The sequence below is a fragment of the Sciurus carolinensis genome, chromosome 10 (assembly GCF_902686445.1).
Source record: "Sciurus carolinensis chromosome 10, mSciCar1.2, whole genome shotgun sequence".
In the NCBI taxonomy this organism is placed as follows: domain Eukaryota; kingdom Metazoa; phylum Chordata; class Mammalia; order Rodentia; family Sciuridae; genus Sciurus; species Sciurus carolinensis.
This window is the reverse complement of record NC_062222.1, coordinates 137,518,659-137,546,545: the sequence shown is the minus strand read 5'-3', so window position 1 is coordinate 137,546,545 and position 27,887 is coordinate 137,518,659. Positions and strand designations below refer to the sequence as shown.

The 27,887-nt window shown below is 62.6% G+C and overlaps 1 protein-coding gene across 26 annotated transcripts in view; it reads left to right on the top strand.

The window, feature by feature from the left end:
• Ablim2 (actin binding LIM protein family member 2) overlaps positions 1–27,887 on the top strand; it is a 125,936-nt gene that overhangs the window by 43,396 nt on the left and 54,653 nt on the right. For 11 of the 26 annotated variants that reach the window (XM_047565951.1, XM_047565973.1, XM_047565971.1 and 8 more), the window contains exons 3-8: positions 1,102–1,285; positions 4,835–4,947; positions 10,762–10,888; positions 13,861–13,954; positions 22,235–22,322; positions 24,787–24,845. In XM_047565951.1, the coding sequence (XP_047421907.1) occupies positions 1,102–1,285; positions 4,835–4,947; positions 10,762–10,888; positions 13,861–13,954; positions 22,235–22,322; positions 24,787–24,845 (665 nt within the window). Of the gene's footprint in view, positions 1–1,101; positions 1,286–4,834; positions 4,948–5,201; positions 5,297–10,761; positions 10,889–13,860; positions 13,955–22,234; positions 22,323–24,786; positions 24,846–27,887 lie in introns of all 26 variants that reach the window. The other 15 variants (XM_047565946.1, XM_047565952.1, XM_047565945.1 and 12 more) reach the window with 5 other exon arrangements.

The window sequence follows — 27,887 nt, the reverse complement described above, 5'->3', positions numbered from 1 at the left end:
CGCTGATACTCCTAGAATCACTGGTGGATCAGGCTTTTTACTTTCAGCAGGCAGAGGCCAGAGCGTTACTGCCCTGCGGTGACCTTGGCGTCTCGGGGCAGTGAGGGGGCCGCCTTTGCCTGGCCTCAGTCATGGTGGAGAGGACACTGCTCCTGGGTGTGGAGGAGGCTCCAGAGCGGCCTGTGGCTGGCCTCTGCCTCTGGGGAAGGTGACGGCAGCAGCTGCCACTGTGGGTGATGGAGCCTGTGTTCCCCATGAGCATGCAGAGGCCCAGAGAGGGCAAGGGGCTTGCCCAGAGCACACAGCAAAGTGCCAGGCCGGTGGAACTGAGCCCCAAAGCTGGTGCCAGACCCTTTGCTGAGTGGTGGTCTCATCCTGCAGCAGGGTCTGCCCTCCCTGCAGAGGGGACAGCTGTGCCCTGGGGAGGGGCACCATCAGCCGTGCTCGGCTAGAACCCATTTGCGGCCAAGAGCTGGGCACAGTGACGTAGGTGGCGCTGGGTGGTCCTGCTTCAGCTGCGCGGCCCTGTGGGAGTTGAGGGAAGGCCAGCTGACGGCCACCCCTGGGCCGCATTCCCAGTCTGGCTGTGACGGGCCCTGCCAGGGTCATGTGAGGTGCGCCAGGGCCACATGGCTGTTCAGAATGTGGGCTTGGGGCTGTTGAGCTGTGTTGGCCTGTTGGCACGGGCCCGGACAACTGGTGGGCCAGGGCAAGGGGCTTCCCTGAGCCCCAGCAGAGTGGCAGGGGTCACCCAAGGCACGTCACGGGCTGTTCTCTCCGAGGTGAGCCTGGCTCCCAAGCGCTCCTGGGCATGGAGGGGGCAGAGGTGGCAGGGGTGTCCCTGCTGCCTGAGGGTGGCCTCTGTTCCCCACTGACAACCGCTTCCCCGCCGGGCTTAGTAGCTCCAAGTGTGGGAGCTGCAGTTGGGCGAAGTCAGACCGCCTGCCTCTGTCCCTCCTGCAGGGCTCTGGCCTTGCCACCTGGCCTTCTGCCTAAGATCACATGTAGGAAAGTCCCCCGACTCAGGCCGGAGGCCTGCGGGCCCTGTGGGAGGGGCCTGGCGCGGCCGCCCGCCCACGCCCCGCCTGGTGCTCCCCACAGCCTGCGGCTGCGACCTGGCGGAGGGCGGCTTCTTCGTGCGGCAGGGCGAGTACGTCTGCACGCAGGACTACCAGCGCCTCTACGGCACGCGCTGCCACAGCTGCGACCGGTTCATCGAGGGCGAGGTGGTGTCCGCGCTGGGCAAGACCTACCACCCCGACTGCTTCGTGTGCGCCGTCTGCCGGTGAGTGGCCTGCCGGCCTCGCCCTCCTCCTCCCGAGCCAGCCTGCAAGCCTGGGCCAGCAGAGAGGCCAGGCCCCTGCCAGGTCCTTCTGCGCCTGGCTCTGCTCTGTGTCCCCCATCTGCAGGTGACAGGCCACCGGGACTCACGGCCTAGCGTGCTGTGCCTCCACCCCTCCCCTCTCACGCTGCCCCCGTGGCCCCAAGAGGACAGCCCAGCTCATGGCCTGGTCAGAGGGCTTCCCAGGCTGTCCCATCCACCCATCCGTTCAGCAGGCTTGGGCTCCAGGCCCAGGGCCCTGCCGGTGACCGAGGGTGCACAGCCCCGCCCCCAGGCCCCGCCCCCAGGCCCCGCCCTAGCTCCTCCTGCAGAGCCGTCCTGCCTGGGTGCCCGCCCCTGCTCCTCAGGGCCCCCACTGCGTCTTGGACCTCAGGACTGTGTCCTTCTCCAGCCCTGTAGCTGTGGCCACTTGGCGGGGGTCCTGGGAGGGCAGGGGCTGCATCTCACTCCTCTCTGGCACCCAGTGCCCGGACAGAGCTCAAGTGGTGGCCAGGGAGAGGTTGAATCCTGACCTCACTGCAAGGCCACCGGCCCCCTGCCCACAGCCCTGGGCCAAGCTGGGAAGCCAGCAGGCACTGCCCACCCAGCCTCCACTGCTCCTCCCTGGAGATCGTTCCATTTCTAGAAAACAAAGGTGAGAAAATAAAAGGCAGGGCCTGTTTCCTGCTGTCCTCCCTGCGGCACCGCCCCCAGCGGACAGGGACTGTGTCCGGGCGTTTCCGAGCTCCGTCTGTGGTTCAGCACGTACCCGGGTCAGCAACGGCAGCTTTGGTCAGAGGGTGCGGGCGAGAGGAAGCCGGGCGGCAGGAAGGCTCTGTGAGAGGCGCTGTGTGTCAGCCCAGCCGGCGGCCCAGGCTCTGATTCTGCGTAGCTCAGCGACCAGGGTTGGCTGGCCACAGTCGGCCTGGAAGATCACGTCTGGATAATCCGCTGCTTTAAAAATAATAACAGACAGCGCTGGTCACTAGGCATAACTGGGCCTAGACTCATCACCCGGCGTAAACAATGAGAACCCTGGACAAAACACATCCACCAGCTGGTTTCAGACACCGGAGCCGGGGGAGGGTCTGTGGGAAGGAGAGCGCGCCCCCACCCTGGCCCAGCCCAGCGGCCTCCTGAAACCCAGTGCAGAGTCCTCCTGAGTCAGGACTGGGCAGCAGAGCAGAGGGACAAAGCAGCAGGGAGCTGCCTGAGGTCCGTGGAGGGCACCTCCACGTGTCTACACGGAGGGAGCGGCCTGAGGGGGGCAGGGAGTGACCAGGTGGCTGTGCGCCCTACAAGTCCCAGGGAAGGTTTGCGTTCTGACCAGTGGAACCCCCAAGACACTCAGCAGGGATGACAGGACTTACTAATGGGACGAGAGTAGTCCTGAAGTGAAGGCCACGGTAATCCCAGGCCAGTGAGAACAGGGACCGTGCTGGTCTTCAGGTAGGCCAACGCCCACAGGCCCCTCTGTGGGAAAAAGAGCAAAGTCCAACCCGTAAACACCGAATCTGTGATGTCCAGCACCCACCAAACGCACTAGTCCTAAGGAACTAGAAAACGGGACCCAGGCCAGAGGAGGAGCAGGGAACAGGAGCAGGCCAGGCAGTGACCGGCGGCACCCTGGCGGACGGCGGCTTGAAGCGGCTGCTTAAATGCCTGTGCGCGTTGGAAGGAAGAGACCGGACGTCACCGGAGGAAGGAGAAGCCGGTCGGGATCTAGGAGTGAGGATTCGAGTCCTGAAATGGAATCCCCAGGAGGAATCAGCAGAAGGCAGAAGGGAAGGGTGTGACCCAGAAAGAGCCCAAGAACCCCAGACTCAACTCGGAGAGAACAGGACCCGGGACAGGAAAGAGCCGAGCGAATGAACGCTCTCCTGCCCCCGCCCGTCGGCCGGTCCCTCTGCCCATTGGAGGCCAAGGCGTACTTGCAGAAATAATGGATGGAACATTTCCAGATTCGCTGAGAACTACAAAACCGAGAACCAGAGAATACATCCAACAGGACCTCCCGAGTCCATCACCCTCCAACTGCCCATCACCGGGTGACCGGAAATCATGGCAGCAACAAGAGGGGCCCACCCATGGTCCACGGAGACACCGCAGACCCCGCAGGCCCCCCAGCGGAGGGGCACAGGCAGGACACAAAGGTCAGGGGGTTCACAGGTGAGGGAAGGGGAGCCCGGGGCTGCGGGACCAGGCTGAAGGGACCCGTGGTCAGCAGGCGAGGCCGGGGGCCCGGGCTTCTCCCGTGGACCCTGGAGACACTGGTGAAACGCACAGCTGCAGACACACCAGACCCGCAGACATGCGCGCTGCGTTGCGTGCAGATAAAGGAGGTGCCAAGAAGGCGGCACCCGGCCAAGTGGAGACAGAAGAAGGGCTTCCTCGACTCCGGCACCCAGCGCCCACCTGCCAGCCGCCCCCCAGGAAAACGCGCAGGCTGACGGGGAACCACGTCAAAAGACACGGAGGAAATGCGAGCGCAGGCACCAGCCGGGGTGTCCACTGAGGGTCGGAGGGGACTTCCACAGCTCCAGGGAGGAGGCAAGCCACTGGCAGGGGCAGAGCGTAGCAGGCACAGACGCAAGACCAGCAGGCGATGGGACAGGCGATGTCCTGGTGACCTTGGGCGTGGGGCGCATCCATCAAGCTGCAGCCCTGAGGGGACCCGAGTCTGCCAGCCTCCAGCCCCTCCTGGCCCATCGCAGGCCAGCACCTTCCACCAATGTCTGCTGACGGGCTGGCTGGCTGATGGCAACCCCGGGTACAGGTCGTGTTGGTTCCCTTTACAGATGAGAAACAGAAGCACAGAGGTGTGAGTAACTTGTTCTAGGCGACACAGCTGGAGACTCACACAGATCACACCCATGCAGGACTCCACTCAGTTCCAAGTCCCCATTACTGGGGGGACTGCAAGACACTGAGACCCCGAGACCCCGGGGCAGACCCCAGCACTGATTAGAAGATGGGCTCAGGGGCTTCAGGGCATGGTGGAGTGAGAGGGCTGCAGACCCTGGCCCGGCCCAGCACACATGAGAAGGCGGTCCTCAGAGCAGGGAGGAGCCGAGCGGGGACCCAAGACACCTACTGAATGAGGGCCAGCCCCACCAAGCGGGGGCTGTGGCAGGCCTCTGCTTCCCAAAGGTCTCCTGGTCCCCGGGGTGGCTGGGCTGGAGCTGGTGAGATGGAGGCGGGTGGGCCGGGGGCCAGGCCACAGCCCGAGGGAGAGGACAGGCACCCAGCTTGTGCTCAGCAGCCGCGGCTGGTCACTGTGGCCATCAGGGTGGAACTGAGTGGTCACGAGGCCGGAGCTCGAGGCGGGCGCCCCCACACAGACGAGGAGGCCCAGGTGTGCGCAGCCCCCTGAGACCCCACAGGGCCGTGGTGGTGTCTGGGAGGGGGCCCTGTGTCCGTGGCCTGTGGCGCCTGCCGGGCGTGCTCTGGGCGGCTCTGCAGGCCAGACGGGCGGTCAGGGGGCCTGGCCGGTCACGTGCTCTCTTGTTTCAGGCTTCCCTTTCCACCCGGGGACCGAGTGACCTTCAACGGGAAGGAATGCATGTGCCAGAAGTGCTCCCTGCCCACAGTGCTGGGCAGCAGCATGCAGTCCCCGGGCCTGCGGAGTAAGTGACACGGGGCGGCGTGGGGGCACAGCCGGGGACGGGCGGGGCTGCACTGGGACGCGGCGTGGGGGCGTGTGAGGCAGCACCAGGCTGGACATCCGGGGCCCGCCGGTGCTGGGCTCTGCCCTCCCAGGGGCCTCCAGGCCTCCCCTGCTCCCCCGGCCATTCCAGCCCCCTCCTCCAGGAGGCCTTCCTGGCCTCCACGTCCTCTGCCTGCAGCCTTCGCCCCAGCTCCCCTCCCGCACTGATTCCAGGCCACCAGAGGCGCCTTGGGGCCCTTGGAAGAGCCTGAACTCCTGGCTTCTGTGGGGTCCTCTCAGGTCCACACTCCACCCTGGAGCTGGCCCAGGTGTGTATGCAGTGGGTGCTCAATACACCCTTCTTATCACTGTAAAAGAACAAGTGCCAGCGGCGTTACTGCTTGCAGACGGGGTGGAGCAAGGTGGCCTCTCCCAGCCTGGGCAGCACTTCCGGGGTGAGAGGCAGGATGGGGCCTGGGAGGGCCCAGCACCCCAGGACCTGCTGCTGCAGGCGCCACTGCGGAAGTAAGTGTTCTGAGCCGGCCTACAACGTGGTCACCGTGGTGTCCCCGAGGCAGGGCCACTTCTCAGGACGAGGACCCAGTGGGCCTCTCCTGATTCCCAGAGGCAGGTCCACTCCCACGCGCTGCCCCTGCCGAGCGCCCTGTCCCCCCAGCTCCTGCCACGCCCCAGCCCGGGGGCCGTGCTGCGTGAGGGTGCTGGTCGGGTTTCACCTGAGCGCAGGAAGCCTTCGCCGGGGGCGCAGGGCAGGCCCTGCGTGTGTGCTTGGTCTCTGCGGCTCTCCGGGACAGTCCTCCTTTCAGAAGTTTCTCCCCAGCTGGGGCCTGGGTGGATCAAACTTGCAAGATCTTCATCACAAACAGTAGTAGTATTATAACCAAATTCTAAACAGTAGTCAAAAGCTCTGTGGCAAAAGTTTAAAAGGAGGGTATTCATTTGAACGGTTAGTTCATTGCTTCCTGGCAGCCAAAGTGAAAAGGGAACTACACCCAGACACAGAAACACTGTCTGAGGGGTTTTTTGAGATTAAAAAAAATGTTCTTGGAGAAGTCCCCACCCTTTCTTAGAGCAAATTCATTTTAAAATATCAACTGTGCATTTTTCCTTTTTTCTTTTTTTAATACTGGCGATTAAACCCTGGGGTGCCCAGCCCTTTTTAGTTTTTTTTTTAGACAGGGTCTCACTAAGTTACTAGGGCCTCGCTAAACTGCTGAGGCTGGTCTCACACTCACATCCTCCTGCCTCAGCCTCCGAGTCCCTGGGATTAGGGGCGTGCACCTCCATACCCAGCTACTGTGCATTTTCAAAGAATACATCCTCCCTGGCTTCCAGGATGGCCTGATAATCAAACCTGCCCCTTCCCCAGTCCATGGGAAAACCTTGAGCTCACGCTTTTCTGCAGCCAGAAACAGAATCATAGCCCAGGGCTCCTGCATGTCCTCTGAAGGGTCGCCTGCATCTTGTCCCAGAGCGCTTGCAAGGGGACTTCTTCCCTCCTACCAGTGTGGTGGGGGCATGCAGCCAGGACTGAGGGCCTGAGATCGGGGCCACGGCCTTTAATTCCAGGGCATGTGGGTTCACCTTGCTGTGACCAGATGCCTCCAAGGAGGTGGCCTTGGTAATGACACTTGGGACGCAGGTAGAATTTCAGTGGATGGTGTCTTAATCCATTTGTACTACTGTAACAAAGTACCTGAGACCGGCTAATTTACAAAGAACAAAAATTCCTCTCCAGTCTTGGAGGCTGGAGGTCCACAAACAAATCACCAGCCCTGGTGTCTGGCAGGGGACTCTGGGGACGCCCCACAGGCCTGCCGCACTCTAGGGCCATCCTGTTGCTGAGCTTGGGGCAGCATGGGTCACGCATGATGATTGTGCACTTGACAGAGCCACACAGAGCCACGCAGGGCCTGCTGAGCCCCACGTGTGTGCTGGCGATGGCTGTGGTTTCCATGGCAACGTCCCTCTCTCACCCTGGTCTCCGCATTCACTGCTCACTGATAGCAGAGCTCTCACCCTGAGTGGCCAGGGACGTGCAAGGGACAGGCTATGAGGTTGACCGGCTGTGAGGTCCATGTCCCTGGGTTCAGACAGAGAAATGGAGGCAGCCCCCCAGGGAGTTGGTGGTTGGGCAGGGCCCACTGCTGGCTAGGAAGGGTGGTGGCCTCTCGGGCTCCTCCCAGGCACCGTCTGGGAGAGCTGCAGGACCCTCAAATGTCCCTTCGCACCAGGACCCGGCACCTGCCTCTGCCTGCCCTTCCACAGAGTGTGTCCTCCTCTTGGTAGGATTCAGAGAGGTACAGGGACTTCCCCGTGGTCACACAGCTGGAGGGGCACCACTGGGTTGGGGCCCAGGCGGCCTGGCTCAGCTCCAGCTGCCTGTCCCCTTCACCACCACCTGTGGGCAGCCACCCAGCTTGCTCATCTTGCTCACAGTAGGCATTGGACCCAGGTGGCTCTTGAGGGGGCTCCTGTGCACAGCAGGAGGCTCAACCCCTACCTCTGGGTGCTGGGAGCCCCACTCCAGGGTCTCCGGACATTGTCCCCTGAGGACAGATTACCCTACCTAAGAGCCACTGGCATGGCGCTTACACAGTGTGCCCTGGATCAACACGAGGGTGGCTTCCAGCTCTGCTCTGTGCTCCACGGGGCCCCTGGACTTGAGCAGGGGCTTTCGCCCAGAGCTTCTCGGCCCTGGTCTTTCCTGAGCCCCCTCCCTCAGGGCCCCGGAGTTCAAGCCTCTTCTTCCCTTGTTTTCCATAGTTGCATGTGAATCTAACAGTGCGATAATTTAGGAACAGCTTGACCAACAGTTTTGTGGGTGTTAATTTTTTTTATTCTTAAAAGCAATGACTCAGGCCTCTGAGCATGACCATCGGCGTAAGTCCACATGCCAAGCAGCATCTGAACGCATGCCAGGCCTGTGCAGGTCTTGCTTAGCCCTTGCTAAGCTGAGTGCCACGCAGCCACAGTGGCAGGCCAGCCGTGCGGGCCCCTGAATCAGGCAGTGAGTGCTGACGTGACGGCCACCCCCATGGGATACAAGGGGAAGCACCCCAGCCCCGTGTGGCCGGGTAGTGGTAGGCCAGGGTTCAGGGTTCGCACCCAGGCCCGCTGGGACCTAGAGCTCATTCTTCCCGTCTCAGGCCAAGCAGGGTCCCACTCATGCATGAGCCAGCTGGCTGAGCCCCAGAGCCGTCTGCACCCAGGGTCCCTGTGGCCTGTGCAGCTCCTTGTCTGCCCACACAGGCACCCGAGGCCCCTCCTTGCCCACCTCAGTGCACAGCCAGACCCTCCCACAGACAAGCTCACGCACACAGACACTCACACCTGCAGACGCACGTGTGCATAGACACACACATGCACACGCAGGCTTCGCCAGACACATGCTCATGCCGTCACAAGTGTAGACACACAGCAACACGCAACTCACAGAGTGCCCCCTGCACACAGAGAGAGGTGCACACACACGCAGACACATGATCGGTCGGCCCCAAGCCTGGGCTCCACCTCATGGTGTTGGAGGACAGATGAGGCCGGACGCCCGAGGAATTTTCAGGAAGCAGGCTTATTTAAGCTGCAGTGGTCCAGAGGACCGGACCCTGAGTCTGGACGTTTCTCTAGATTTGTACGCAGTGGGGCGGTTGGTTACGTGGCAGTGGGCGGGAACTTAGCAGTTATTTCTGTCCCAAATGGTCGGCCAGACAGTCCCACCTGCTGCGTGTGCAAACCTGGCACTTACAGGAAAGAGGAAGCAGCAGCCACACTGAGCGCTCTGCAGAACTCCCGCGAGGCCCTGTGAACACTGTCAAGATCTCTCGGAAGAGAAGGGAAGCTTCATCAGGGAAAGGGTCTTTGGGTGGGGGTACCAGGTCTGCTTCAAGCCACGTGAGAAACCATCATGTCTGTCCCAACACCGACGGGCGGTTCCTCACCGGCGTTCCCGACCACACAGTGCAGCCATGGTCCGGGGGCATCGACCCGCACCAGGGGTTGCAGGAGGTCTGCAGATCTGCACGTGGAAGACGCCCTGTGTCAGTGACCCGAGCACCCATGGACTTTGGCATCCTCAGGGGTCTTGGAACCAAGCCCTGTGGATACTGAGGGCCGTGCACACACGACATTCACTATACGTACTTGCACACAGACATACACATGCACACACACGTGTACGTGGCCACTCTGTCCTGGACATTGCCCCACTCACCCGTGTGGGCTCCTGCTGCCAACCTTGCCCCAGCTCCCCCTTGCTGAGTTTCTCTCCCATCCTCAAGGAGCCACGTGAGTGACAGCTCGCTTGGAGGCGGGGCCTGAGCATCTGGTGCAAAGCAGGGTGGCCTCAGAGGCCCCAGGGCAGCTGAGCTGGGAAGACAGGGTGACACAGGGAGGCTGGCCAGGGGCCCAGACCCGGCCATTGGCCACAGGGTGAAGAGCACCAGCCACATGGGGACACACTGGTCAGGCTGCAGAGCTCGCTGGGCGTCTCCACCTGCAGAGTCACAGGTGGAACCCGTGTCATGCAGGACGTGCCGGGGATCCCAGACAGCCAAGATGGAGATGACGGAGCTTCCTGGAGGGCCCCAGGCAGGCGAGAGCTTGGTGCAAGCATTGGGTGGCAGGCTGGGTGACCGGCTGGGGCTCAGGCCTCTGGGGTGCGATCCCTTTCTCTTCAGCGGGCACCGCATTTCAGTGGGCTCAAAGCAGAGGCCTTGATGGAGATGCCCAGGGCCACTATTGGCAGAGCTCCCAGCCACCTGGACCCCACAGCCAGGTCCCCCACCCCTGTGCCCCTGTCTGAGTGGACGTTGTGAAGGCGCCTGCTCTTTTGGAAGGCAGGCTCTTCCCCAGTCCTGTTGTGGGAATCAGGCCGGAGCCCAAGCAGTGCCCGGAGACTGGGAGAAGCTGAGCTTTACTTCACACCTGCAGGACCGGGGAGATTGGCACTGCGGATCCCAGCGCCCGCCTCCAGTTTCTCTCGACGTTTCTAGGCTGTCTAGTGCCGTCAGTGTCCTCTAAACCTGGCTGTGCACAGGGTTTCTAAAACATTATATGATTGTGCGTGAGTTTTTTTGATTTTTTTTTTTTTTTTTTGTACTGGAGATTGAACTCGGGCACTCAACCTCTGAGCCACGCTCCCAGCCCATATTTGTGTTTTATTTAGAGGCAGGGTCTCACTGAGTTGGTCAGGGCCTCACTAATTTGCCGAGGCTGGCCTTGAACTTGTGATCCTCCTGCCTCAGCCTCACCCCCTCCCCCGCTTTCAGCTTTCAGGCGGAAGCCTGTTCACAGAGGCCGGTGGGATGAGGGCGCTGCTCCCTCTCTGGGTCCTGGGAAAGCTCTAGTCCTGGGCGGGCCTCACAGGGGGCTGGCTCTTCACTCCCAGGGAAAGTCCTTTACAATCCAGGAGGCAGGCAGAATGGGCCAGTTAGTGCCCGGAAGACCTGTGCGGGAAGGCAGGGGAGGGCACCCTCCGTTCCCAGGCAGTCTTCGGGTCAGTGTCCCCGTCCCCTTTACTTGTGTCCAGGCCTGGGTCAGGTGCCCACCACTCTCCCGGCCCCATCAGCACTCCACACACGCAGGAACACCCTTGCCGCGCCAGCTGCGGGCCAGCGTGGTCGCCTTCTGTCCCTGTTCTGGGTCCTCTTCCAGGTGCTCCGTGCCATCTGGGGCAGCAAGGGCACCCTGGTGAGGGCCGTGTCCCTCCAGGTCACCTGTTGCAGGGCCCACAGGGCAGGCCCGCTGTGAGGACGTCCTGTTCTGCTCTTGCTTGCAGGCTGTGGGGGCTGTGGCTCAGAGATCAAGAACGGCCAGGCCCTGGTGGCTTTGGACAAGCACTGGCATCTGGGCTGTTTCAAGTGCACGGCTTGCGGGAAGCTCCTGAACGCCGAGTACATCAGCAAGTGAGTGGGCGGGCCCCGTCCGGGGTCAGGGCCCTCCCCTGCCCTGCTCCCAGCCGGCTTCCCCGGCCAGTTCTGCTTCTGTAAATGGTGGCGGAGGCTCCACTCCCTCTGCAGATCAGAAGCGGGCTCGTGGTCAGCACAAACTGACCCTGTCAAGGTCTCCTCGCCCCCCACCTCCGGGACACCTGGACATTCCTCATGCTCGACACCCTGTGAGCACAAACCTGGTCAGCAAATACCCGCCCCAGGGACAGGAAAGGAGGGCTGGCCGTCTTGGTGGTCAGGGCTAGGACCCCATGGCCACACACCCCGAGTTCTGCAGAGCAGGGCCTTTGGGGCTGCCCGCCGTGGCCGGCAGTGTTCCCCCAACACGGGGACGAGCGGGGAGGGGGTCGGAGGGGCAGGGCCTGACCTACCAGAGGCCGTGGGGCGCCTCCTGGGGCTGTCGTGGCCTCCAGGGGCTTGTTGCCAGGAGTCAAGGACTGTTCTCTTTTTAAATTTTTTTATTTGTTCTCGTTAGTTACAGATGACAGTAGAATATAGTTTGACATATGATACACACATGGAGCACAACTTCGCATTCTTGTGGCTGAACACGATGTGGAGTTTCACTGGTCGCGTGTTCATATGTGAACGTAGGGAAGTTCATTCCTGTTCAGTCTCCTGTCTTTCCCATTCCTGTCTCCCCTTCCTCCCCGTCTAATTCAGTGACCCTCCACTCCCCACCCTACCTCTTGTGAGTCAGCACCTGCATATCAAAGGGAACACTCACCTTTGGCTTTCTGGGATTTTTCTCATTTCACTGAGCATGATATTTTCTAGTTCCATCCATTTATCTGTAAATGCCACGGTTTCATTCTCCAAGGCTGAGTAATATTCCACTGTGTATGGGTACCACATTTTCTTTATCCATTCATCTGCTGCTAGTTGGTTCCACAGTTTAGCAATTGTGAGTTGAGCTGCTGTAAACATTGATGTGGCTGCGTCACTGTAGTGTGCCGATTTCAAGTCCTTTGGGCCAGGGTGCGCTCTTACCTGGGGACAAGAAACTGAGGCAGGCAGCCCCATACAGTGCGGAGGGGAGCGCCAGGGCAAATGGTGAAGGACAGCCCCTCCCCGGTGCTGGGAGGTGCCCTCTGCAGCGGGTACCCCAGCCTGGGCTAGTTCTTCATGCTCCCAGGGGGACCTGAGTAGCACGGGGAAAGACCAGTGGAAAAGTCCTGTGATAAACACACATAGGATGAGTGAGCACGCACACGCACACAGTGCACGTCCACACACCCGCACACACGTGCACACATATGCACACACACACACCCATACATGCACATACAGTGCACACACATGATCCCATGTACACACACATGCACACGCACACGCCCATGCATGCACATGCACACATATGCATGCACATGCACTCCCACACCCATGCGCACATGCACATGTGCACATACAGGGGCAGGTGTGTGGAATCCAAGCCCCCGATCCTGAGATGTCACAGAGGGGAAGGGGTGGGGGCACCAGGGGCCTGTCCCATCTCTGACCACAGCTCTCACTGCCATGATCTCCAGGTGAAGCTTCTCAGGGCGAAGCCCCAACAGGTGAGCCTCCGCCCAGGGCGGGTGGGGTGGTGAGGAAGCATGAGCCCAGCCTCCATCACAGCCCCTGGGCGGGGAGGGCGAGGCAGACCAGGGAAGTGCAGAGCACCTCGCAGTGGAAGGGACAGCAGTGCCCAGGCCCGGCAGGCCGCCACCCCCGCGCAGCGCTGCCGCTGCCGCTCACCCACACCGCCAGCGTTACTTAGCAGCCTCCAGAGCTGTCCCAGAACTGAGGGGGAGGACACGTGGGGTTTCCATGGAGACGTCATCTTTGAACCTCCAGGATTTGCCAGACACACCCACTTGTGGGGCAGGGTGGGGCCCTGAGCTTGGCAGCCGTGGGAAATGACCCTGAGGACGCAATTTCCTCTCCTGTGTGAAGGAAGGGCCCGCTCTTTCCCTCAGAGGTGGTCCACTCATGGCCCAGGGGACCGGCCATCACAGGGGACGTAGCCCTGGCTATGTCCCCCAGAGAGTGGAGGGAGGGAGGCGGCCCTCACCTCAGCGGCGCCAGGCTGTTCCAGAGGCCCAGTGGCTCTCCGTGGTGCTGGAGAGGGGCCTCAGCTGGAATGCCAGGTGCCCCCCCTCCCGGCCACCTCCATGCCTGGCCCCTCCTGGGCACAGCCTATGCTGAGAGGACAGCCTGGTTAGTAAGGAGCATGGCCTCAGCCCCCATCAGGAGAGCGCCACCCGGTGCTGCGCTGACCACAGGCTCTGGAGTGGTCCTTGCTAGTCTTTCTCCCGTTTCACCAATGGGAGCTGCGGTTCAGGAGGTCAGTGACCTGCCACTGTCACTCAGATGGGACGTGGTGTTGAGTCCAAGTCTGTCCTCCACCTGCTGTCCCAGGCCCCTTCCCACACTGAGCAGGGCCACCTGACACCTCAGTGCCACCTCCGAGCCGCCCTCCCCACCCACGGGGCTGGGTCTGAAGGGGGTCTCAGTGGGCATAGCAGACCCCGCTGGGCTGCGGGGCTCACGTCGCCTGCGGGCGCTCTGGCAGTTTCACCACAGCCTGCTTGACGTGTGGCAGACTCGAAGCCAGTGACCAGAAAGAGGGTCTCACTCCATCCACACTCAATCCCAGTGCCACCAACAGCCCCGGAGCACAGAGGGGTGGACACCACTGGCCTTCCTCATGGCTGGGCACAGGCCCTGTGCGCCTCGGTTTCTCCCCTGAGAGGGGGATGCTCTTCATGATCACTCCTCCGGCAGGCCCTGTGTGTGCCCGGTGGGCCCCTGGCACTGCTGCTCGGCGTGGGAGGTGGTGCCCGCACTCTGATGGGACTCCTTGCGAAGCTGGTCACATCCTGGGGGCTAAGTGCCCAGCAGTCCTCAGGGTGACCCTGCCCGTCCTGACTGCCGTCTCTTCACAGGGACGGGCTGCCCTACTGTGAGACCGACTACCACGCCAAATTCGGCATCCGCTGCGACGGCTGTGAGAAGTACGTCACGGGGCGCGTGCTGGAGGTGAGCCTCTGCGGTGCTCCCGGAGCCTCCACCCGCACTCCCACTGTCCTGGCAGCTCCGTGTGGGCCTCCCCAGAGGCCCGCTCTGTCCCCTCTACAGGGCACAGGGCCCGTCGGGAGCCCGGGGCTCTCCCGGCCCAGCCTTTCTGTCCACGTGGGACTCCAGTGAGGGCCGGGAGGGTGGGCCCGCTGCAGCAGGACTGTGTCCCTGCGGGAGGCAGAGTGGTCGCCTGGCAGGCAGCTTGAGCAGCGATTGCAGGAGGAGCAGAGTCCCGGCCCCGGTGGCTGTGCCTTTGGTCTGGTGGGCAGGTGCTGGGCAGGTCCGGTGTGAAGGGCGCAGGGCCAGCCCCGCCAGTCCCCAGCTCCACCCGCCCTGCAGCCTCCTGGCTTTTCCCTGGGTGTTGGGTGGGTGGAGGGAATCACCAGCCCACGGTGGGCCCTGGTCCCGGAGTGACGATCTCAGGGAAAAGCAGGGCCCTGGGCAAGGCCAGGGGCTGGGAACCCTGGTCAAGAGGCGCAGAGCAGCCCCAGGGGTGCCAGGGAGGGCGGGGCAGAGCCTGGGGTGGCGGGAGGCAGTGGGGGCAGGTGACCTGGGAGCCAGAGCCCGCCCGCAGGGGTGAGCGGGCCTCCCCCAGCCCCACAGCCAGTGCCCTGCTCCGCCAGGGGCTCGGAGCTCCTGTGACTTGGAGGGTGCGCGCGCATGGCTCCAACCTCGCTTCACACCTGGCGGCTCCTTCCTCCAGCCCCTGCCCCTGGGAGGGCACTCTGCCACACCCTCCTGAGGCACTGTCTCGGTGCCCAGCCGGAGACCAGGGAGGCTGGACAGTACCCACCCTGGGACAGCCCCTGCATGGAGCCCTGCCCTCTGCCGAGCGGACCTCCTGGGGATGAGGTTGATGTCCAGCCGTGAGTGCGACATAACCTCGCCATGGCCTCCAACGCAGGTTCCCAGTTCAGGGGATGTTCGTGATTGCCGGGGTCGTACACAGGCATCTTTCCAGAGTCTGGGGCTTTTGGCAGCTTTACTGAGATGCCACGCAGCTTGCACGCACAGCCCGGGCTGTCCGGTGTCTGCACAGGCGTGTTCAGCAGTCGCCGTGGTCCACTTTGAACACTTTGGTCACCCTGAAGGGAGCCCGTAGCCTTGGCCCCCTCTTGCCTGGCCCACCTTCCGTCGCTGTGGCTCCCGCACACTCACGCGGACGCACGCGTGGCTGTGGCCTTCCACCACCGGCTTCCGTCCACAGCGTGACGTTCAGGACTCGCTCGCAGGCACCCGTTTCAGCCCCATGCGTGCCATGCCCACCGTGTGGCTGCCCCCGGGCAGCTGTGGTTGGCACCTCCAGTCTTTTACTACAGATGAAGGATGCTGCCGCGGACATTCTTCTGTGAGAACGTCCGCTTGCATTTCCCGTTTTCCTTCAGAGGAATTCACAGAAATGCGGAAACGGTCCAACCGGTGAGCCCTCCTGCAAACTCGTGGAAAGCCTTTGAAGTGCGTCCCCGGTGCCTGGCTTTCCTCAACTGCTGGGGGCTGAGTGTCTTTAGTCACTTTAATCGGGGTGGCTCTTGCACTGCGACCGTCTTTCATGCCCTCACCAGCTTGTGCGTGGGTCTCCGCGCTGCCTCTGTGAGCGGATCCTACGGCGACGCTGACACTCGCGTCTGCCTAGGTCCGGGAGAGCTCTGCTGGCAGGAGTCCTGTCCAATATGCATGCCCTCTGGGTGTGGACCACGACCCACCCTTCTCCTCCCCCGTCCCCTCCTGTGCCTGGGCCCTGCCCATTGCCCAGTTCTCTGGGCCTCACCCTCCCGTCCTCCTCCCCTGCCCTTGCCCTTCAGGCAACACAGTGTCTCCCTTTGAAAATGGCACCCAGCTGGGCCTGGTGTCCCTGCAACAGCTGCCCGTCCTTCTTCCCTTCACAGCTGACGGGTGACCTCCCCTTATCAACCTTTCCTCCCCTCTGTGAGGACCCTCGGGCCTTCCTCTCCCCTCCTCTCAAGTGCCCTGGGCACCTGGCATCTCCCTCTGGCTCACCTGGCTGACCCACATGCCCCCTCTGAAATGCAGGAGGCATTGGAGCTCAGCCAGGTGTGGGAGCTCCCCGTGTGCTGGGCCACAGTCACCGTGAGAGGAGGCGGAGCTGGCCTCAAGCCCAGGCGGCCTCCCCACTACTGCCTCTGCCCGCACACAGGCGTGTTTGCACCTTGACTTAATCCTGGGTCCACCTTGTGACGCCTGGTGCACCCTGGGCTCTCTTGTTGCTCCAGATGCGTGACCCGACAGCGGGAAGTCCAGCTTCCTGACATCTGGGCAGCAGCCCCTGCCCTAGAGAGGGCCAGGCCTGGGGAGCCGAGCCCCGACAGCCTGCGTCTCTCGCAGCACTGCCCCTAATGAGCAGCCACAGTCAGGAGCGGGCATCGTCTGTGCTGCGCCCCGCCCCACGCTGCCTGCGGTGATGGATGGGGAGGGGCCTCGACCCCTGGCCACCAGCAGGCCCCTGGGGTGGATTGCAAAGGCAGAGGCAGCCCCGAAGGGTAGCTCTGGGCCACAGGCAGAATCTGGGCTTTGGTGCGTGAGAGCAGCCCCCGCAGGGCACTCTGAGTCACGTGGAAGGGGCCACCCTGGTTGCCCGGTGCTGACCGGGCCTGGGCTTCTCCTCCTTGTCGGCAGCGGAGGATAAAGGGCTCCCGGGAAGATCTGTGCTTTGCTCTCACCCCTGCGGGAGGCGCGCGTGCCGCGGTGGCGTGGGGAGTCTGCAGCTCCGCAGAGCTCCGAGCATCCTCCCCGGCGGTGCGAGGCGGGAGCAGCGGGCGGAGAGGAGCTGGGCTCTGCGGGGAGGAGCTGCCGCGGAGCTGGCACCCGGCTGGCGACAGCGGGCTCTGGCGGAGTAGCAGGAGCAAGTGACAGAACTAGGGGAAAACAAGATCTGGGATGCGGGCAGAGGGGTGAGGTGCCACCCCGCAGGCAGGGCGGGGCTCAGGTGCTGGCGCAGGGCCACTGCTGGGCTGCTGCTTGGGCTGCGGTGCCGGGACACGAGCAGGTAGGAGGCCCGGCCGGGCACCTGGAGGGGAGGAGGGGGCCTCACGAGAGCCGTGTGGGACGGCGGGGCGGGCTCGCAGGTCAGCTGAGGCCCTGGGGGCACTTGCTACCCCCTTTGCCACCTAAGATGCTTGTGAGTGGCCCTGGCCGTCCTCTCCTCAGAGTGAGCAGGAGAGCATCCCGGGCTCCCCTCCAGCAGCAGGAGCCCTCGTCTGTGCTGGGGGTGGCGGGCACAGGGCCATCTTGAGCGCTGAGTTCCAGCAGCCTGCCCGTGAAGTGTGCATTCCGTGGTGACGGGCCCTCCCTCCCTGCTCCCCTCCCTTCCCTCTGAGTGTGGCTCCTCCTGCATTCTGCATCTCGGGTCCTGTCTTGAGCTCCGTGCGGGGGTCTTCTGGGGTCTGGGAGGGGCTGGTGTCCATGCCCCTCCCCTTTGGCTAAGGTGGACAGCTGGGAGTCTGGGGGAGCAGGGTGCTGCAGGAGGCAGCTCCTGGTGCTGGCAGAGGCTGCTGCAGTGTGGCTCCGGGGGAGGTTGCTGTCGCCCTGCAGAGAGCTGCCTTGGCTGGTGAGGTCGCCGGGCTGCAGCTGGGCGGAGGGGAGAGGCTCCTCCAGGGAGCCCACGCCTCTGTGCTCAGCACCCGCTGGGTGCCTGGGGCAGGTGTGGAAGGAGCGGGTGGGCAGGGCCTTCTTCACAGAGCCCTCCCTTAACCCTGGCAGAGCTGCTCTCTGGGCTGCACGGGCACCTGAGTCTGTCTCCATGGTGACGGGAAGCCCAGCGTCTGTCCGTCCCTCGGGACCTCTCCCTGTCCTCCCCCTCCCTGGCTTCTTCCTCCCTCGTCCCTCCCTTCCTCCGCCTCACACACCCAGGCTGCACTTGCTGTCCCACCCTGGCTGGGGGCTGGGTAGAAGGGGAAGGCCCACCTTGAGGATGGGGGACCTCTGTGGAGAGGGGTCACCAGGCTGCTCCTGCCCTGTCAGGCGGCCACTCCCACTCTCTCCAGCCCAGTCGCATCTCCTCTGACCCCAGGATGCTCATGGTTGGCCTCCTCCTGTCATCTTGTGGGCACTGTCCCTAAGCAGGTGGGGCTTGTCATTGGTAGAAAACAAGCCATGTGCTTCCAATCCACCAAGAGCATTCCCAAGGACAGAGAAGCCAGCTTCCCAAGCGTCCGCTCGAAGTCAACATCTAATTAAAGCCATGCTGAGACGGAGTGCTTGCTGATCATTAAGCCAGCCAAGGAATCAGCATGACCCAATGCCACCATCAAACTGCCTAGCACTCGGAAGGGGCCCTTTTAACGTTCGCATACACAGACGCACAGACACCGGTGGGGACGCACAGATGCACACGCAGCACATGCAGGCGGGCGAAGGCATGCACCGCGCACTTTCCGTGGCCTTCCACCTTCTGCACGTGACCCATGTGCAGCAAGGCCACCGTCCTCCTTGCACACCATTCACAGCGTCCTGGATGCTGGCACAGCTGTGTCCCTGGCCCCTGTGTTTGGGGCTGACAGGGGAGGAAGGGTCTAGGGAGGGGTGCAGACCTCCCAGGGCTCCCCTGCCCTGGCAGAGGCTCAGTGTCTGGTGGGGGAATGGCAAACAGTGTGAACCGGGCAGGAGGGACCAGGTCAGGGACTCCTTCAGGGAAGGGCTCTTCTTCGGGCAAGTTGCCCCTACAAGAGCTCAGGGTGCAGAGCCCTGTGGGGTGGGGCACGGTGGCCGTCACCTGTTGAGAGGCTGAGGCAGGAGAATGGCAATTTCAAGGCCAGCCTCAGAAATTTAGTGAGGCCCTAAGCAACTCAGTGAGACCCTGTCTCTGAATAAAAAATAAAAAGGCTGGAGATGTAGGTCAGTGGCAAAGCAGCCCTGGGCTCAGTCCCCAGTACCAAAAAAAAAAAAAAAAAAAAAAAAAAAAGAGCCCAAGGGGATTTTGAGCCACTTGCCACCAAATGCTTCCAGTTGGCATGGCCCCTGCTCAGAGTCTGGATTCTCTTCTCCATGAATCTCGCCTTCTCTCTGCATCATGGTAAGGAGGTCTTTTAAGACTGAATTCACTTCTGGAAATTTGAAAAGGAATCTAAATCTTAGAACGTGGCCAGCGAGCTGTGAGCAGACCCTGGAGCCATCCGCCTGGACCCCAGCAGGCCTGGCCCGCCCCCCCGGGGGGACCCCAGTGAGGACACAGGGCAGCAGGCGGCATGGCTGGGTCTCCAGGGGGCGGAAGGGCCCTTCATCAGATTTTGTGTTTGGACCTAGCCGGGAAGTAGGGCCTGCCTCCGGAGAGAGAGGCTCAGGCCGGCCCAGGGTGTCCGGGTGGCCCAGGGAGGAGGGCAGACAGTGTCTGAGCGCAGTCGACCTGGTCCCTGTGCTGCTGCCTGCTCTGCGTGACCGACGCGGGGCACCTGACAGCGCTCGCCTCCACCTACGTGGCCGGGCAGCCGGGGCTCTCGGCCCTCGGGGAGGAACCACACGCACGTGGCCTCTGTGACTGGCTTCCTTCACGTGGGGGTCGTCCAGGCTCATCTGACCGCGGCCTGGGTCAGCCCTACCTTCCTCCTCCACTGTGCCACCTCTGTGGTGCGGATGTGCCTGGATCTCCCACCCACGAGGGACACTCGGGTGGACTTCCAGCATGTGTCCTGCTGCTGTGGGCCTCCGGGCACATCTTCCTGTGCACACACCTTCCTCACTCCCGTTCCGACCCCTTGTTCTCCTTCAGTGCCAGGCTGTGGATTTCTGGTCCCTGTACAGTGCCGTGTTCAGCTGAGTGGGGAGCTGACCAGCTGCACCCTGGCCCTGCCCAGCCCACCAAGTGCGGTTCCACACCTCACCGGCCCTCACTCTCGCCCTGTCTGTGGTCACTCTTGTGGCTGTCCTGGTGGTTGGACCTGCATTCCTAATGGCAGTGATGCTGAGCACCTGTCCATGAGCCAGTTGATCATCTGAGTCTCTTTTTTGGGGAAATGTCCATTCAGGTCCTTTGCGCATTTCCTAGTTGGATTGCTTTTCTTCTTGTTGAGTGGAGGGAACCTTTCATACATTCTGGACACTACCCCCTTATCAGGCATATGATTTGCAAAGATTTTCTCTCAAAGTTTGTCTTTTCACTGTTCTGTTAATGTCCTTCAATGAACGAAAGTTTTAAATTTTGTCAAAGTCCAATTTAAATGTTTCCTTTTTGCTCATACTTTGGTGTCAAATCTAAGAATCGATTGCCAAATCTGAGGTCATGTGGATTTACTCCTGTTTTCTTACAATGGTTTTACCATCGGGCTCTTCCATGAGGTCCTGTGGTAGCACATGCAGTGTGTAAGACAGAGTAGAACCCACTGGAACTGCAAGTGTGCAGCTTGATGGATACATGCCAATGTAACAGAAACCAAATCCAGACAGAAAACCTGCCCAGCCCGGAGAGGTTCGCTGGGCCCTTCTGGACCCTTCCCCCAGAGCAGCCCCCACCCGACTCCAACAGCCTCCCTTTGAAGGTGGGGAAAGCGGGTCTGTCCTTGTTTGCGCCTGTCTTCTTTGCTGAACCTTAGGCCCACGTGCGCCTCCGCCGTGTCTGCTCAGGGCGTGGGGTGGGTGCCTGTGGGGTGGGGTCTGCACTCCAGGTCGAGGACCTCCAGGCTGGAGACTGAGCGCCCCGGGCACGGTTCACCCTCCTGTGCTGGGGGCGCTGGGCTCCACCCCAGCTCCACCTCTGCCTGCTCTGTGACCTTCTTGAGCTCCCCCACACTTGGGGTCTCTGTGGAAATGGGGTGATAGCGCCCCTCGTGGGCCACGGCAGGGTTAAAACAACCTGTAGGTGACGTGCTTCTCTGGAGCAAACTGTCCAGACCACAGCCTTGCTGCTGAGAAGCGCGTGGCGTGTAGACCTCAGGAGGACCTTTGTCACTTCCTCCTTCGTAGGGCTGTCCCCAAGGTTCTGAGACAGAAGCCAAGGGGGCCCCTGGATGGGGTGGGTGCAAGGAAGGTCAGAGGTCACAAACTGGGAGCACCTTGCCATTTGGGCTCCTTGAAATGTGACATCAGCCGACAATGGTGACTCCCGCTTCTGGAAGGCAGAGCTGTCTCCACCTGTCATTCATGCCCGGGAAGCAGGCGCCTCTGGCCACTTGCCCCGTGAGCCATGTGAGCCACTGAGACCCCTGATCACAGAGCAGCCACCCCCCTGTGGCCAGGCGCTGTGGTGTGACCTGCTGTCCAGAAGAGCAGGCCACTGGTGATCCCAGAGGCCCAGGTGCCCACCCTCCCCGCCAGAGCCTCACTGTCTGGTGGGAAGACAACAGCAAAAGGCGTGAACCAGGTGGGAGGGACCAGGCTGGGGACAGCTTCAGCGACGTCTCCTGAGGACGAGGCATGGGAACGAGCAGAGGACTTTCAGGGCGGCAGCCAGGGGACAGGAGGGACAGCCTGGGCCGAGGCCTGGGAATGATGCTGGCAGGACGAGGGTGCAGCCCCTACAGTGCCGGCAAGGGTCCCAGAGCCTGAAGGTCAGGCCGCAGCCCATCAGGCCCCTGGGGAGTGCCACCTGGACTCTTCTCCACCGGGTAGGGGCTGCGGAGGCGGCGCAGGGAAGCAGGGAGGACTGGACGTGACCCTGCCACCCGCTCCTGCAGCACAGAGACCATCACGGGTTCGCACTGCGGCAGTGGGGACCGGGCTTCTTCCCATTTCAGAGAAGAATGGAGCAGGGACTTCCCTCTGCCTGTAGCGCCCGGCTCCGCCCGCCTTGCCCGAGGCCAGCCACGGTCACCGCCCAGTACCAGCGAACATGATATTTTGGAGTGATTTTTTTTTTCCGTGTCAGCCAGAAATAAGCCAAATTTCATTACAACTCATGTAATTTGTTTAGGTTATTTCAGTATTAATATTTATAATCGAATTTAATGGATTTTAAGAATTATAAAAATAGAAAATGCTAATTGAGTAAGTTGAGGAACAGAGTTGGAAACACACACTGCCGTTCTTACCCCTCACTGGCCCTCCACCTGGGGGCACGGTGCCCTCTCCCTCCTGCCCTGCCCCCCACAGCCCCTCCATGTCCTGAGAGGCAGAGGTAAAGGGGACCAGCCTCCCTCCAGCCTGGCCATCTACTGCCCAGTCCAAGAGGGGCCCTGTGGTGGCCTGGGGCTCCTGCTGGGTGGGGCCCTGTGCGGGGTCTGCGGTTGTGGTGGTGTCCAGGGTCCGGAGGGCCCTGTGCGGCCCGGCTGCAGCGCACCTCTCTCCCTCCTGCAGGCGGGGCAGAAGCACTACCACCCCTCGTGCGCGCTATGCGTCAGGTGCGGCCAGATGTTTGCGGAAGGCGAGGAGATGTATCTTCAAGGTAATGATCACACGTGCTATTTGGGCCCCAGAGTCAGAGGCCACCCTTGGTGGGGTCCATGCCACAGGCTGGCCGTGAGCCGGCCAGTCGCTGGGAGCCAGCTGGGCTGGCCGAGGGTTGAGGGGCCCTGGAGAGGGGTGGGAGGCAGAGCCGGCGGCAGCTGCACCTGCCTTGCCCTCCAGCAGACGGCCGCTGAATGAGCTCAGCAGCGGCATCTCCTCGGGCCGCGTGCTGGACAGACGTCCCTTTCTGAGGCCGGCATGTGGGTGATGTCAGACAGCACGGCCGCGTCCCGGCAAGGCCTATTGTTCCCCGAGTCTGTGCCCAAGGGCCCTGAAAGGGGTCCTGTTCTCCCGTGGAGAGCCCGGGCTGCCCGGCAGGGGGTCTCCCTGCTGGGCCCACAGTCAGTGGTGCTCAGACAGCGGGGCTGGGCCGGGCCAGCACCACGCTGCAGGGAGCCACCAGGAGCATGAGCTTGCAGCAAGGGCCACCAGTTCTGGGGAACAAGGACACTGTCATGACTCTGGCCTAGGCTGGCACACGGTCTCCACAGAGGGACCGACTGGGAGGTTGAGCCTGTCCAGCCCCCTCTCATACCCTGGGTTCCCCACACTGGACAGTGGAGACCCTACCAGGTTGGTGGCATTCAAGCTCTGCCCTATGGTCACAGGACCCTGTGGCAGCAGCCTCAGTGGCCCCTGGGCCTGGCCTCCCTGCTTGTCAAATCAAGGTGCTCTTTGTCACCAAAGCCCTGACATGTGGCTCCATTGACCCAGGGTCTCCAGGTCACCCTAATCCCCCCCAGACCCTCCCAACACACTGGGGCAGGGAGTTGGCACTCACTGGTGACCAAGGAACACAGGCTGAAACCTGACATAGGCTCCCCTGCATTGCTGAAGACCCAAGGCAGGCACCGGGTTGGCGAGAACTCAGGGCAGTGCCCCTCCATCCACTGGCGGGGTGGAAAGTGGAGAGGTGCCCCCAAGTCTTAAGAGCCCCAAGAGTGTCCTCTGCTGGGAGCCAGGACTCCACGTGCTGACTCCAGGGGAGCAGAACCCCACACCCCGGCCCAGAAGCAAGGCAGCCCTGGGAGAACGTGTGGTGAGGAGCGCCACCTACTCATACAGCAGAAAGCCACGCGCCTCTGTGACACGTGGGGTGACAGGTCCCCAGAGGTCGTGCTCGAGCGGGGCGAGGCGAGAGCCGTGGGACGTGCCCGGTGCAGCAGGTGCGCAGCCTGCCTCCCATGCACACGGCCGCGATCTGACAGGCCAGGCAGCAGGCAGTGTGTCCTGGAAGCTGGCCAGCAAGGCCGGTGACAGCAGATGACTCCATTTTCTCGTTCATACCTTTTCAGTCCCTAAGGACTTTAGTAAGGAGCGTCTGTCACCTCTATGACTGTACAAACGGTCCGGAGACGGCGCGTGCAGCTCTGCGGGGCAGGCGGCTCCTACGAGGCACAGCCCCGCTCCCCGGCCAGATGTCTTCCGCGGCCTGGGAGGCTCTGCCCGCAGCAGATGAGGAGTCCCCTCATCCCAGACCACGGTTCAGCCCCTGCTCTGTGCCAGGCCCTTGTGGCCTGCCTGGGGGCTGCATGGTGGCACACGGCTGCCACCCCAGGGGACGGTGGGTGAGAGGTGGGACCACACAGCCAGGGAGGGTGCGTGGGAGCGGCTGGGGAGTGGGTGGGGCTGGGGCTCAGGAAGCCTGGAGGAGAAGCCGGCGTCCAGCTCTGGGAGGAGGGCCGCCTGTGTCCAGCCCCAGCAACCCCACTAACCTGGCTTACGTTCAGTCCTCCAGGTCCTCGCCCGTTATCACCTCCGCCCAGGGCTGATCCACCTGAGAGCTGCCGGGTGGTAGCCACACGAGTAGCCTTGGGTACAGGGCCAGTCGGGGTTGCCTGGAGAAGAACAGAGGGCCAGGACGTGGGGTGCTGGGCCACCTGGTTGTGGAGGCAGCATGGCTGTTGACCTGGTGACCAGCAGAGCTGACAGTGAGGAACCTGGGGCACAGCAAGCCTCAGGGGCGGGGCAGATGAGGGACGGGCCGGAGCCCTCCACACGCCCTGGGAACAGACCCAGTGCCCTCCACAGCGTCGGCTGAGGAGCACAAGGTCCTCAGACAATGGCACCCACCAAGGAGCCTAACTACCAAGGAGCCCAGGGAGCCCTTCCTCATGCCTGCCTCTGAGTGCCAAGGACGTCGAAATGCCTCCTGTGGGGACATTAGCTCACAGGGGTGCATTTGCCCCTTCATTTCCTGTCTCCACCCACACCCGGGCCGTGAGCCCCCCGGGGCGGAGGCCCAGCACCAACCTGTGCAGAGCGAAGCCGCAGGCTCAGGGTCACTTGGGAGATGGCTGGCAAATGTCCATGCTGGACGCTGGCTCCTCCTCCGACTTCCCACCCCAGCCAGGCCCCATGGGAAATGGCTCTGACCCTTCCTCTCGGGAATCTGCCTACAGGTTCTTCCATCTGGCACCCGGCGTGTCGGCAGGCAGCCAGAACTGAGGACAAAACCAAGGTGGGTGGTCCGTCCCCCTGACGTCGCTCCACTGGTGCATGGTCGTCCCACTCAGGAGGCTGCTGGCCAGTTTCTGTGGACTCCTTGGCCAGTGCCACAGGCCCCAGGACAGGGCAGCCAGGCCTAGGAGGTGCAAGGGTGGGAGCAGGTGGACAGGTACAGCAGGAGGGCCACCATGCAGGCCCAGCGAGGGCTCTGCCCTGGACTGCTGACCTCTTGGCTCACCTGTGGACGTCTAGGGTGACTGCACAGTGGGAGTCCCCAAGCCCACCCCACTCGGACACCAATTGCACATGCAGGGCTGCCCTCGAGTCTGATGGTCCCTGGAAGGGCTCCCAGCCCTCATGGAGAGTGTGCTCCTGGGCACGGCTTACCACAGGGCAGGACAGGCGTAAAACCAGCCACGGGGGGAGCCCCCGGGCAGAGTCCGTGTCCCCACCAGAGCTCCCGCCGCCCCTCCCGCCCCCAGAGCCAGGACGCCTCACTTCCTGTGTCAACGCGGGAGAGAACATGCAGGGTGCTGCCAGCCAGGCCGGCGGGGCCCCCAAGACTTTACTGGGGCTGTGACATAGGTGTGATGGATTGACTCCTGGCCCATGTGCCACGTTAGCTGATGCCACTTGACCCTGGCTCCCGCCCTGCTCCAGTCCTGTGGTTGGTCTTTCTAAGGTGGCCACCCCGCCGCCCCGTGTTGGTCAGGTGTGGTCAATCCCTCCATGAACAAAGATGCTCCTCTCAGGTAGAGCGAAGGCCAAGGGCTCCCTGGGCAGGGCCAGAGTCTTACTGTTCAGACACCCTGCTGTGTGCCAGGCAAGGGGCACAGCTGTGTGAGCAGGCAGGACCTTGCCCTCCTGGTGCTGATGCTGTGGGGCCAGGGCGGGCACCCTGCAGAGGGCAGCACCAAGGACTGGTGTGGCAGGGGCTGGGGGAACCCCGAGGTCACAAGCAAGGGCCACAGGACAGCCCTCCAGGCAGCTGCCAGGGAGCCCTCCAGACAAAACAGCTCTGGCTAAGCACCCGAAGAGCCTCTGGCCGGCAGGAGGATGGGCTGGGCCGGCAAGCCAAGACCCCGGGGCAGGCCCGAGGCAGGCCCGAGCCAGGCCCGAGCCAGGCAGTTGAGGTGCTGCCCGGAGGCCAGGCTGCCCCCACAGGCTGCTGCGCCTCTGCCCTTCCTGCACCCTGCCCTCTGCTCCTCTGACAGAGGGTCCTCCCCGCCCATTTCGGCCCAGCAAACTCTTCCTTGGGCTCAGAAGGCCACCTTGCGGGTCACCGCTGAAGACTTCTCTGACCCCACATCCTCATCACACCCTGCGGGGGCTCAGGAGCCCCCACCCCGTCACACGCATGGGCCCGGCCCACTCCACTGCCCTGGGTCCTGGGCAGAGGCCCTTCTCCCTGTTCCGGAATCCCCGCTCCTTGAAAGTGGCGGAGCCCTGGGGAAGAACTGCTGAGTGAAGCAGCTCAACTGGAGAGTGAGCTGAGGCCTGGGGACCATGGGCCTCCGAGGCAGGGAGGAGGACGAGCCAGGCGTTCCAGGGACCCAGCCTGGCTGGCCAGTGGCGTGTGGCCACAGCTCAGGCCACATCCTGGTGCAGCCTTAGGAGCACAGCCGCCCTGGGCCCCACCTCCTCCCCACCAGGCCTTGTCCAGCGCACCGACCCAGACTCCCGAGCCCCTGGGCAGTGGAACCTTGAAGACGCGGAACCCTCGTGACCCACCGCAGCAGCTCGGGGTCCCCGTCTGGGACACAGGAACTAGCAAGCACCCCTGTAGGAAGGAAGCTGCGTTCAGAGCTGTCATGGACCAGGGTCGGGATGCAGCCCCAGGCCTCCCAGAGCTGAGCCCGCCATGTTCGGTGGGGCCACCAAGACCAAGAGCAGCAGAAGGTGTTGAGCCAGATTGGACTCATGGGGTGGAGACCAGGCAAGGTCACAGGAAGTGGCACAGGTGGGGCAGCGCTGGCTGCCCAGGTCCCTTCTCGGTGGCTCTCCTCTGGGGAGGCGCTTGTGCTGGTTGTTACCGCTCCGGCACAGCGCTAGAGCCTGCCTCGGCTTCCGCAGCCTGGAGGGCACTGAGCAGCCCCCAGCGAGAACCCCATCATCCCCTCCATTGGCTCAGTCATCCATGATTCACTCTGTGCCTTCCTGGGCATCCCTGCCCTCAGTCACAGCCAGTGACCCTGATGTGGCTACAGGGTGCTAACCACTTGTGTGTGGCACCCCTCCATGCTGCCCTGAGGCCCTGCCGAGGTCAACCGAAGGGACCTGGTGGATGAGGCCAGCGGGTCAGGAGGCCCCAGCTGTGCTCTTGCATGTGGGTGTATGTTGGGGAATATCCTGTCTCCTAAGAACAACCCCAGCCAGGAAAGGGGGGCCCCCTAACCGTAGCCAGGTACCCCAAGGACAGGACAGAGTGCTTGTGCTGCTGCAGAGCTGGCTTGGGCTGTAGGGGGCTGGCAGCAGTAGCAGCCTAAGCATCAAGGGTCACCCTGCTGACCCCAGAGGTCCCTGGCCAATCAGAGGGAGGCTCTCTGAACAATGGATGCTGCCCAGATGGGTATGCAGGGGTCCCTGTCCTCCTGGTCTGTGCGGTGGGTCAGCATCCCGAGCCCTGTTGTCTACAGAGGTTTCGACCAGTTGTTTTATGATTGGGCTGCCTGCAGCCAGCAAGTGGGCAAGGCGGGTAGCCTGAGAAGAGCTGTCCCGCAGTGCTGTGCCAGGGCTGGGCACAGCTCAGGCCTGCTGTTCCTCCGGGACCACTCAGGTCCCCTACGGGCTAGTTCTCATTGTGGCACAGTGATTGCCTGGCTGGGGGCAGGAGAGCCATCCTCCGCTGCTCATCTCCCAGGAAGATGCCCAGCACGCCAGGCCTGGTGGCCAGGGTCACAGCCCCTGAGCAACACAGCAGGAAGGGGCATCTGCATCATTAGCTCTCTGACATCTGTCACTGAGGTGGAGGTGGCTCCCTGTGTTCCCCAGGAGTCAGGATGAAACGTCACTCACCTGTCATGGGGCTTAGCAGTCTCTGTAACAAGTGCCCCTC